A 12,049-nucleotide genomic window follows, 5' to 3' on the forward strand; every position below is an offset into this window, starting at 1 on the left:
GAAAAAGGACAAATATTGTATAAGACTTCATATTGTACAGATGTACGGTGCTTGTACAACATCAAAAGATGATTCATCAAAAAAACTGCAAGGTTTACAGGAGTGCGAACAGCTAAGAGTGACTTGATGGAACCTTTTAAGGTATATCTTACTGAACATCAACTCTATTCTCTTCATTGGCTGGTTCTGCCGAGAGTCCACCAGCTCCTCCTCCTTCATTGTCCTCAGGAACTGGTTGACCCTGTGGAGAAAATATGATGCATTAGTGATGATATATACTTTATTCATCCCAAAGGAAATTCCTCATGACGACTGCACTGCTACCCAAATTAAGGGTACAACCTAATATGAGAGAGGCAGGGTTGTTGTTCGATGATCTCCAGAGAGTACAGTACCTCCTCTCCTAACCTAACATTCTCACTTGTTTAGCTAACATTGTGCACTGCTTTACCTGATCTCACAACAAGAAGGACTCAAATGCACACCTCTGGGGTTGGTAAAACAAAATTATTTTATTCTAACAACAAAAGACACTCTCAAGGATGAAAAAAGCACAACAAAGAATGCGCACGTGGATGATTAAACTTACTCAAAACTTTGGCTTTTTATTAGCAAAAATCAAATATTGCTTTCATAAATACATGAAGTCTTATCACAATCGCATACAAATGAAAGCTTTCTTTTAGCTCAGAATGGTTTGTTTACATTTGTTTATTGGAGCCATTTCTGATACTGGTTTCGCAGAGGTTTTTTTTCTCAGGCCACCGTCACTTTGCCGACGTGAGGTGTGAGTGCGAGTGAGCGCAACAAACTAGAATATGAACGCTGAATGTCACTGTTCCCTTCCCCATTTTACACACAGATGAACAATGAGGCTGTAAAATAAAATAAAAACAGTGGAGTAATAACAGTTTTATATAATAAACTATTGTTGTTCCCATTAAAGCTATGGTCTACAATTTGGAGCATTGGTAATTATTATTAACATCGTTTATATGGCGATTATGGTCCTGTGGTCCGATATACACAATATAAATAGCAAAAAGAACGAAAAAAATCCATTCAGTCTATCAGCCGTGGGCCTGCATAGAAATTGACCAATGGGCGCCGCGCGCCCCGTCCGGCTCCCACTGGCTCGTACCCTCCACCCAATCCCCTCGTCTCGCCTGCTCCTCCTCGACCCGCCTCGTCCCCACCCCCTCCGCTTAGAAACTACAAGTAGTTGTAACCGCTCTGAACTGCTCAGCCACAGACACATGAACCCACCAATTCAGCGCCTGCTGCCCCCCACCCCCGGTCGGTCTGCCGAAAAAAAGCCCCACTAGGATTTAGAGAAGCACAGTACAGAAGCACAGAATGTGTTGCCGTTTGTACCGGTACCAGTGCTGCGTCGATCGAGTCTCCCTGATCCTCTCCCCGACACACAGCCGCTTCCAGCCGCAGCCTGACCGGGGTGCTCTGCACCCTGCACCGCGGCCCTGCTGAGCTCCTGGTCTTCCTCCTCTCCCCGACACACAGCCGCTTCCAGCCGCAGCCTGAGCGGTCTTTCTGCACTGCGGCGCCGCGGAGCTCCAGGCCCCGGTCTTCCTGCTCCTCTTCCCCAGACACAGCACCCTGTGGCCGGTCACCCAGCGCGAGGAGTCTCCCTGTAGCATGAGGCTGTGCTAATGGCGGCGCCGCTCGTACCAGCGGTCGCCGCGGTCCCGTTGCCGGGGGCGGCGACGACGGCGACTGGCATCGGGACTGGCGCCGCCGCTATTAGTAGGCTAGAGCACAGCCTCATGCTACAGGGAGACTCCTCGCGCTGGGTGACCCAGGACAGGGTCCTGTGTCTGGGGAAGAGGAGCAGGAAGAGTCTGGGCTTGGAGCTCCGCGGCGCCGCGGTGCAGAGGTGCAGAGAGACCCAGGCTGCAGCGGCGGTGCTGAGTTTATGTTTAACAGGTAATCTTTGGTTTTATTGTGGAAGTTGTGACTGTGAATATGACATTTTACTCCGCATTCAAAGCCTCGTTTGGTTTCTGCGGGCAGCAGGCTTGTTGCTTGCTCCGCTCTGCAGTCTGCTCTGTGAGGGGCGGGCATGTCGCGAGGAGGCCCCGAGGGGCGGGCCATACGAGCTCGGAGGGGAGGGACGGGGGTGTGTGAGAGGTGCTTTTTTCAAAATTTTCTCATCCTCTTTCAAATCGTAGACCATAGCTTTAAAAGAAATGGTGCTAGAAAAGGTTCTCTTAACTTACTCTGAAGATGGATCTTCCTCTTTGAAAACAGGAGGGAAACGCTTGGATCTGTTGCTCCTCATGGACACGTGGCTTGGTGAAGGAGAAACTGGCCTTTCCTGCTCAGGACTGAAAGAAATGGAGAATCAACAAAGAGAGATTGTGACAAATCAGAACAGATGGACAATGAGGCTGTAAAATAAAAATAAAAACAGTGGAGTAATAACAGTTTTATATAATGTACTATACTTGTTCCCATTAACAGAAGTGGTGCTAGAAAAGGTTCTCTTGACTTACTCTGAAGATGGATCTCCATCTTTGAAAACAGGAGGGAAACCCTTGGATCTGCTGCTCCTCATGGACACGTGGCTTGGTGAAGGAGAAACTGATCTTTCCTGCTCAGGACTGAAAGAAATGAAGAATCATCAAAAGACAGAAAAGAAACAAAAAATGTCACTTTAAACAGAAATTTTACTGCTTTTCACAAATGTGCAATCATGGCAGAACAACACCTTCATACCTTCAATATAAACACTTGACCTCTGAACACCTGCTACTTATTTACTTGTTTTATTGGTAAAAACTTTTCATGTCCTTATGACTGTCGACCTATCCTTATGACTGGGGCATTGAGCCAGTTACCCACCTTGTCTTTTAGCTGCTGCCAAATAGAACTTATTTTATGAAGTTTGCTCAAATATTTGTTCCTGGAGTTGGACACAGACTTTTCTGAATCGTGTCTTTGAAGCGACTTCAGCCTAAAGAGCCGCTGAGAGGCTAAGCATGGGCATGTCGGACGCACTAACAGAAAGAAACTCACTGAGATTTCAGAACTAAAGTGTTTATTGACCAAACAAAAGAAGTTAACTCATGATAAAGTGTACAAAAGTAATCCCAGTAATAAACGAAAAACAACAAAAATAGCGGAGATAGCGGTCAACAACCTATCCCCCCTCTCTGAAACAAAGGTGAACATAAGTACTAGACCCCGCCCATGATCATATGACCCGCTACTAACATAATATGATAAACTAAATAATACTCAAAATAAACAACATCAGAACAACCCTTTAACATAACCAACAAACAACCCAATTCATGGCTCCTACAGTCCTTGTTGAGGACGGGTGGACATACTGATCTTACCTGTGAGCTTCACTCTGGTTCTCCTGATCTTCAGGTAGAGGACCGTCTCCCTCTCCTCCTCCACCTTTATCCTCACACTGACTCATGTTGGGACTCAAACCTTTAGACGATGAAACCAAATACACTGTCAATAAACACATTCAGATTGGAAACGGTCGGAAAAATATTTCCAAAAACAGGTTTTTACTTTGTCTTTTCAAGTGTAGAGTGATGGGTGATTATATAAATGGACTATTATATAGTTAGTCCATCCATCCCTAATATCTAAATGGTTTATACATTTAAGATCAATAAAAAACAAACATATGCAACAATGTCTAAGATCACCGTATATTCAGTACAAATTAATCACACTTAGAGTGATCACACGTTTCGAAAACCACATATCTATCTGGGAAGTAACTAGACATTGCACTTTATAACAATTAGTTAGTTAAATGTACAATTTTCCCTTTGAAATGTAAATAAAAACGTGGACGTACCTCAAAGCTGAAGTTTGTAGTGTGTTTCTTCAGATGAACAGAGCTCAGCTTTCAAATGTCCTTTTGTTTTCCACCAAATGAAATTCCCCACACACTTTGTTGTATTGCACTGATGCTCTTTTATGATTTATTGCACATAGCAAAGTCCGAGCAGATCATATGATTCTGGTTTTATACAGTCAATAGAACAATAATTCCCCTAACTGACAGCCCCCACTGCAGCCACCCAGTAACAAAGCAATACAAAATGGCTCTGTTGTTGAATTTGAACTTTTTTAAATACACTGGATGCTGCAGCTGCTGCATATTACCAGTTCACACTGGCTCGTTATCACCTATCCACTGAGGGTTTCTAAGACAGTTTACTCAGAGTATTTCAGCCTGTGTTAGACAAAGGGATGTTGACAGTACAGTACACCCAGTTTGTTGTCACTGTGCAGCAAATATTTGATTTTAAATATATTGTACATTGAGTAAAAAGAATCACAGTTTCCATATTCACATCATCAGTGCAACTCTAAACTTCAGGTAGCAGTGGTATAAATGGTTTTTATTCACTTGTACATGAAGCCACAGCATTAAGAGTGCAAACACCCTAAACACTGTAACACAGGTGTTACATAAATACATTCAAACCTTCACTGAGCTTTCAAACAGTACATGTGTTTATATGTACGTAGGTGTAGCCTAAGGGGAACATTTAAAATTGACTGTCTCAAATAGGCAGTAAAGCCACAAGTCTGTTTTCTGTAGCAGAAAGTGACTAATGTATTTTATGAAAGACAATTATCTGATATTTTGACACATACAAATATCAAATACAAAAAATTGTAGTGATGTGTTAACATGAGTAGATTTCCAAATGAGTGATATAATAATATAAAGATACATTTCTAAATTCAGTTCAAATAATGAATTAACACTTTAAAACATTTTTTATAAATATATCGGTAACTTTGTTGTATTGGTGACTGGATAATGGCTGATTAATATTTCAGGATTTAACTGGAGGTGAAAAAAACTAATTAAAGCAAATGAGAACGGTTCAGTGTCAACAATACATTCAGTTAAAATGGTGACACCTGCTGACTGGTGTTTGGTATTGTATAGTTGTAAATTTGAATATATTTAGCTTTACAAATGTTATAAAAATGACTGCTACAAAAATGTGTCTGCTTACTTCTAGTGCTACATGGTAACTATTTACCTCTTAAAAACTCAGAGGAGACATTACAGAAATACATTCAAACAATTTTTTCACAGATATATCATTATTTTGTTTGATAGATAGATTAAGACCCTTCACAATCTTCTCTGTGTATATATGTATTTACCAAACAACATCCAATGAGAATGATTCATTGCTGTCAACAATGCATTTAAGTAAAATAGTGACACCTACTGGCTGATCTCTGGTATTGCACATATTGGAAAATAATGTAACTACAGTATCATACATATTTTACTTTACTAACAACTGTTATATTCTAAAAATGACCACTTTTAAAACGTGTCTATATCTAGTGCTACATGTTAAACGCTAATTGTGTTCTTACACTCTCTTAGTTCATGAAATCAGCCATAATCTGAAGATCAGGCTGAGCTCAATGAACCAGAGAAGGAATGTTTTCTGAAAGTTAGTGTTGTAACTTCTCAGTAGCTCAGAGCTGCAGGGACAAATACAAATGTATATTAATCCATTAATCATCTTCATAATAAACAATTATTGACATACAGGAGTATTAAAGTGATACTGAGCTATTTGCTATTTCTTCTTCTTCTTATTCCTCCAAAACTTTCAATGTCTTCTTTTGTGTGTGTTTTTGTATTTTCACCCATCACGTTAAAAATATTTGGCTGCAATCGTCATATGGTTACTTCCGCATATTTACAGGTGAACACTGGTGGCTCCCATGGTTTATTCTAACAGGAGTCTTCATTACAAGAACTGATTCCCATACATTACAGACCAAAGTTAGGGTTACTCCTGCTGATTTGCTCCATACATCGGAAAAAATCTGATGATTCATCTTTTCTTGACTCAGTCCTCCACCCAGCTCTTGGTCCAGGTCATGGCAGACCTTCCCTTGTGCACAGTTAAACCTTCACCCACCTGCCCATCCTCACCTGCTTGACTCGCTAGGTATTGTGGGTAATCTGGACTCAGAAGCTTTGGGAACTTTTCAAATTCTTTCTTGACAAACGTAAAAATCTTCTCCTGGAGAAGCTGAAAGGAAACAAAATTCAGTAATTTGACTCGACTCGACTAGATAATATACAACCAGCTGTGAAAGCCCATATTCAACACCCTGACGTGTTCTGCCTCACTCAAACACACACTTGTAATACAATACAATACAATACAATACAATACAATACAATACAATACAATACACACCAAAAACACAGATTCCAGGTGTTGAGGACCAGTGGAAATCTCCTGTATCTCCTGGTTGACCCTGTGGAGAAAACATGATGCATCAGTGATGATGACTGGACTGTTGCCCATAGTGATGATGCAACCTACTACTAAATATGAGAGAGGCTCTGTCCAACTATGAACACTTCTTTACCTGATCTCTATAGACTTTGAACAGATACAGTGCTTGGTTCTTCAGGGTGTCTTACTGTGCTAAAGCTGAAAAAAAAAGTTTCTCCTGACTTACTCTGAAGATGGGTCTTCCTCTTCCTCTTTGAAGTCAGAAGGGTAATCCATGGAGCCAATGCTTTTCATGAATACAAACTTTGATAAAGGAGAAGCTGTACCTTTCGGCTCAGGACTGAAAGAAATGGAGAATCATCAAAAGACAGAAAAGAATCAAGAAAATGTAACTGTAAACAGACACTTTCATTGTGTATAAACATTTCATGTCCTTCTGACTGTTGACCTTCCTTCCTGGTTTTAATCTGGGCTTTGAGCCAGTTCTTGTCAATATAATGAAAGCAGTACATATGATACCTTGTCTTTTTAGCTGCTGTCAGACAGAATTTGTCATTAAAATAGAGACGTTCTTTGTGAGGTTAAAGGGATAGTTCACCCTAGAATGATATTTCGCTCATTATCTACTCACCCTCATGTTGACTAAGGGCTGGAAGAAGTTTCAGAGTCCTCCGTCCCTTCTCTGAGTTACAGGGGGTCTTAGCGTAGCAGTGCATTTCAAGGCAACGGTTGTAAAGGGACACCAGAGCTCTTCGTAAAAAAACACACACAAAAAAACATCCAAATACCTCCATGATGCTCGTATGTAATGTCCGTCTTGTGCTGAAGCCCCAAATTGCATAATTGTCCCGAAAAAAATTAAATAAGTCCACATTCCAAGCATGTTTGTAGCATTAGCTCTGTGTCTGTTGTCCGGTCTTCCGCTGCCAGCGCGCATGCGCAAGGTTCGCACTGAGACCGACTCGAGTCTCAGTCTGGTTGCGCATGCGCGCTGGCAGCGGAAGACCGGACAACAGACACAGAGCTAATGCTACAAACATGCTTGGAATGTGGACTTATTTAATTTTTTTCGGGACAATTACGCAATTTGGGGCTTCAGCACAAGACGGACATTACATACGAGCATCATGGAGGTATTTGGATGTTTTTTTGTGTGTGTTTTTTTACGAAGAGCTCTGGTGTCCCTTTACAACCGTTGCCTTGAAATGCACTGCTACGCTAAGACCCCCTGTAACTCAGAGAAGGGACGGAGGACTCTGAGACTTCTTCCAGCCCTTAGTCAACATGAGGGTGAGTAGATAATGAGCGAAATATCATTCTAGGGTGAACTATCCCTTTAAGTTAAGTTAAAGCAAACCAAGACATAAATATCTGTGAGAGTGAGAGAACAGGTGGACATACTGATCTTACCTGTGAGCTTCACTCTGGTTCTCCTGGTCTTCAGGTAGAGGAGCATCTCCCTCCCCTCCTCCAACTTTATCTTCACACTGACTCATGTTAGGACTCAAACCTTTAGACGATAAAACCAAACACACACTGTCACGTACACGTACAGTCTGCAAAGCGTCGAATCTGTGTGTAAACGAGACCTCGCAATGTTTAAATATTTTCAAAATATGTGTTTTCAGTTCATCATCATGAGTGTGCAGTGATGGACAAACACTTTTATTGTCAAGTGAAAACCCGCCCACAAACCTGTCCCGTCATATCAACACTGATCTGTCAGTTCCACTATCATCACATTTATCAAAACAATATTTTCACTCCTGCCAGTCATCATCATCATAACCATTTCCTGATGATTTTTCCTTTTCTTCTGATTTGTTCTCAGTCATTTGATTTAATAATTGATCCCAGTCATAATAGCACAGACTCTCTTATTATTATAATTCATTTATTATAATTATTTATTACCTAGTTTTAGGTTTCTCCTGACGGTGCAAGGAAAGTTACAAAATAGATATACAGCCCAGTGATATATGGTGTCTTAACAACAAAACTGTATATAATAAGTCACTTATTGTTATGAATATTGACAGTGGGATCATGTTGGAATATAACATCACATGTAAACATCTTTGTTAGATAGATGACATTTCTGATAGTTTATACATCTTACCTTAAATGAGCACAGTCAGTCTGCTGTAGCTTTCTTCTTCAAATAACAGGTCTGATGGTTGCTCGGTGGTCGAGTGTTATACAGTAAGAGCACATGCCGTGTTGGCTTTGCCCAAAGCAGCGATCACTGGATCGATTCCTGACCTCTGAACCTGCAGCGAGTCATTCCCTCAGCCTCTCTCCTCTCCTGTCTGTTTCCACAATCCTGTGAAATAAAGGCAAACATTCCCAAAAGATAAGTTTAAAAAAAGAGCCGACAGTGCAGCAGTGCAGCAGATTGACAGTCAGTTTGGACACCCAGGTCTGATTCAACCCTAAAACTTACACCATGCATCCAGTGTGATCCTGGCTTTACATTCTTTGTATTCAAGTATAAAACACCATAATCACCATCATGTTGGATACATTACCTTACAGCTTCCAAACGTTTGCGTCGGTGCCATGTGGAAAAGACGAATGCAAAAGCACGAGCAACTTCTGACGTATAAAGGTGGTTTGCGTTCCCTCCCAAGCTGGAAATCTTGAAAGTCCGGTTCTCTTAAGAGTTGTTGTTGGCAGAAAGACAGTAGAAGATAAACAGATTAAAGGAAGAACAACACATTCAGCTCCTGTAAATGCAAAACAACAAAACAAGCTCTTAACACAAATGCAATGATTTCTCTCGCAATTAAAGCAGCACTCTGTTCTGATATTGTGTTACATGTCAAGGTTTTAACAGGACCCAAAATACAGAAAGAAGACACAGGAGGTCAAATAAAAAGAAAACAAACAAAAACAACGAAGACAACTGGGGCATCCAGGGAAAAGCAGAGGCCTGAACATCATAATGGGTAATCCAAAGGGAAAATGGAAAAGTAAGACAGGAATACTAGTATGAAAGAACCAATGAAGACAGAGGGAAAATACAGGGCAACGACACACAAGTGGGAATAATCATCCACAGGTAAGAAGACACATGTGGAAATCGGAGGAGGAAGACCACGGAACAAGACAGGAAATAAATTACAAAAAAGAGAGAGAGAGAGAGAGAGAGAAAGCCTTAAGTAAAACAAACAAACCATGATAGATGAATGTTCGTGATAGGCACCGACCAGAATTCCTGATGGCTTTGTGTTCACATTCCGAACATTCGCAATCAGTCACTGTGAGATGTGAAATGGAACTTTCCGGTCTACGTTTGGTGTCCGTTTCTTTTTATAAACTAATTTTAAAACAACAAACCACCCACACTGTCAACATGAGTAAAACAGGACCCAAACATGTGCAAGAGATATCACGTGTTAAAATTAACTTCCAGATTTTCAGGCTAACACAGCTGCTGTTGAGTTGAGGTAGCCTAACAGGGGGGTAGGCTACAGGCTAAACGTAGGTTACTACTAATACAATAACATCAATAGTAGCTACAACATAAACATCAGTATAGGTGACAGTATCAACATAAAAACATTCTCCATAAACACTGCAGAACAGATGCATAATTTTTCTCGCAAGGCAGCGTTCTGTTTAATAACTCTATAATGTGTTATCAAGGTTTTTACAGGACCCATAATGCAGAAATAAGACATAGGAGGTTGAATAAAAAGAAACTACAAAAAAGATGTGTTCATCATGGGAAAATTTACAGTTAGAGGTAACAGGGTGGTTTCAACCAAAGCAGCTAATAAAGAAAGACTCACCTGAGAAAGCCAGGTACCACCATCCCCAAAATGAAGCCTCAAGTCGGTCCACTGGCGAAGACCAAAGTCAGACTTTTCTAATCCAGGCTGACTCAAGACAGACTTCCATAGTCTGGCTTTGTTGCACCGACCCGCAGTTTATAAAACCAAATGAAATGGATGAACGAAAAAATGATCAAATAAGTCACAGACAACTGGGGCAGAGGCCTGAACATCATAATGGGTAATCCAAGGGGAAAATGGAAAAGTAAGACAGGAATACTAGTGTGAAAGAACCAATGAAGACAGAGGGAAAATGCAGGATAAATACAACAACGACACACAGGTGGGAATAATCATCCACAGGTAAGAAGACACATGTGGAAATCGGAGGAGGAAGACCACGGAACAAGACAGGAGATAAAATTACAAAAAGAGACAGAGAGAAAGCTTCAAAACAAACCATGATAGATTAATGTCCATGATAGGCACTGATAAGAATTCCTGATGACAGTTGGGTTCACATTCCAAAGATTCCCAATCAGATATGTGAGATGTGAAATGGAACTTTCCGGAACATTTTAAAACAATAAACCACCCACACTGTCAACGTCAGTAGCCTACAATAGGATCCAAACATCTGCATCAAGTGTTTATTGACTTCTAGATTTATTTTTTTAGGCTAACGCAGTTACTGTTAAGGTAACAGAGGAGGGGCACTGGTTATATAGGCTATAATATTACTTTTTTATTTTTACTGCAAAAACAGAGCAGACATGTAATTTCTCTCGCAAGGCAGGCAGTGTTCTGTTCTCATAATGTTATGTAGCCTATCAAGGTTTTTACAGGACCTAAAATGCAGAAATAAAACACAGGAGGTTGAATAAAAAGAAACTACAAAAAAAAGTTTTAGTGGTTTATCATGGGAAAAGCAGGAGACAAAGTATAGGCTAATGATGGGTTATCCAAGGGGAATGAAGGCCATGAAAAACAAATGAGTAAAATAATAGGACCCAAATGATATCACGTGTTAATTCACTTGCAGATTTTCTGGCAAAAACAGTTAGGGTCTACCTGTTAACTAAGGTAACAGGGTGGTGTTCCAAAAGCCAAACTCACCTGAGAAAGCCAGGTTTAAGCTAGCAATATCTCCAAAATGCTGCCTCAAGTCGGTCCACTGATGAAGTCCAGAGTCAGACTTTTCTAGTCCAGGCTGACTCAAAACCATGGATGTATTAAGTCTGGTTTTGTTGCACCAATCCGCGGTTTATGAAGAGACCAAATGAATGGAAGAACGAAAAAACGACCTAATGAGTCACAAAAGAGGGAAAGTTACGTCTCCATTCTTCACAGCGGCTGAACAAACATTGGCCGCGTTTCCCAGATTTGTTAAGAAGCTCTTAGCGCTAAGATCTTCTTTGGAGCGCTCTTAAGAACGCTGTGAAAGAAGAACGTGTTTCCCAGAGTCGCTCTTAGCTTAAGAAGATCTTTCACTAAGAAGGAAATGTAAGATCGAGCTGACCCACTCTTTCGAGTCTTCTTAGCGACTTTTTAGCACTTTTTCAAGGCAAATCAATATCACACTAAGCAAGATTTAAACAGTGCACATCGTATGTTTAAAACATATTAAATATGTGCCGAAATAAAAAATAGAGATAAAAAATAAAATAAGAACAATAAATAACCTAAATATGAGGAATAACATGTGCTCTGCACATCAGGCACACAAATAAAATTAATCATCATGACTATCATTTATCATATTTTTTACGCACACATCCACGTGCCATATCTGCATGAACATCAAAAACAACCGTTCTTAAATCAACCCCTAGTGTCGCTGTTGCATCATGTTTTTATGCAGTGGGCAGCTTCTTGGTGTGGTGGGGGCATCGCAAGCAAGGGTCAGTGTCACGGAGTGTGGCAGCCGTGACACCGATCCTCCCATGCCATTTTATACTGGCACTAAAAAGACTGTCACGCATTAACACTCCA

At 40.7% G+C, this 12,049-nt stretch overlaps 2 protein-coding genes across 3 annotated transcripts in view; one reads left to right on the top strand and one right to left on the bottom strand.

The window, feature by feature from the left end:
* Window positions 1-3,462, bottom strand: part of LOC146972681 (NACHT, LRR and PYD domains-containing protein 3-like) — a 57,417-nt gene extending 53,955 nt beyond the window's left edge. For both annotated transcript variants that reach the window (XM_085803085.1, XM_085803084.1), the window contains exons 1-3: window positions 3,360-3,462; window positions 2,511-2,618; window positions 2,235-2,342 (exon numbers count right to left, since the gene is read on the bottom strand). In XM_085803085.1, coding sequence (XP_085659211.1) covers window positions 2,235-2,342; window positions 2,511-2,618; window positions 3,360-3,445 — 302 coding nt within the window. In that variant the 5' untranslated portion in view covers window positions 3,446-3,462. The remainder of the gene's footprint in view (window positions 1-2,234; window positions 2,343-2,510; window positions 2,619-3,359) is intronic.
* Window positions 1-12,049, top strand: part of LOC146972680 (uncharacterized) — a 98,452-nt gene that overhangs the window by 62,182 nt on the left and 24,221 nt on the right. The window lies entirely within an intron of this gene.

This window comes from Trachurus japonicus, chromosome 16 (genome assembly GCF_045865225.1).
Source record: "Trachurus japonicus isolate A0001 chromosome 16, Traja_1.0".
Taxonomy (NCBI): domain Eukaryota; kingdom Metazoa; phylum Chordata; class Actinopteri; order Carangiformes; family Carangidae; genus Trachurus; species Trachurus japonicus.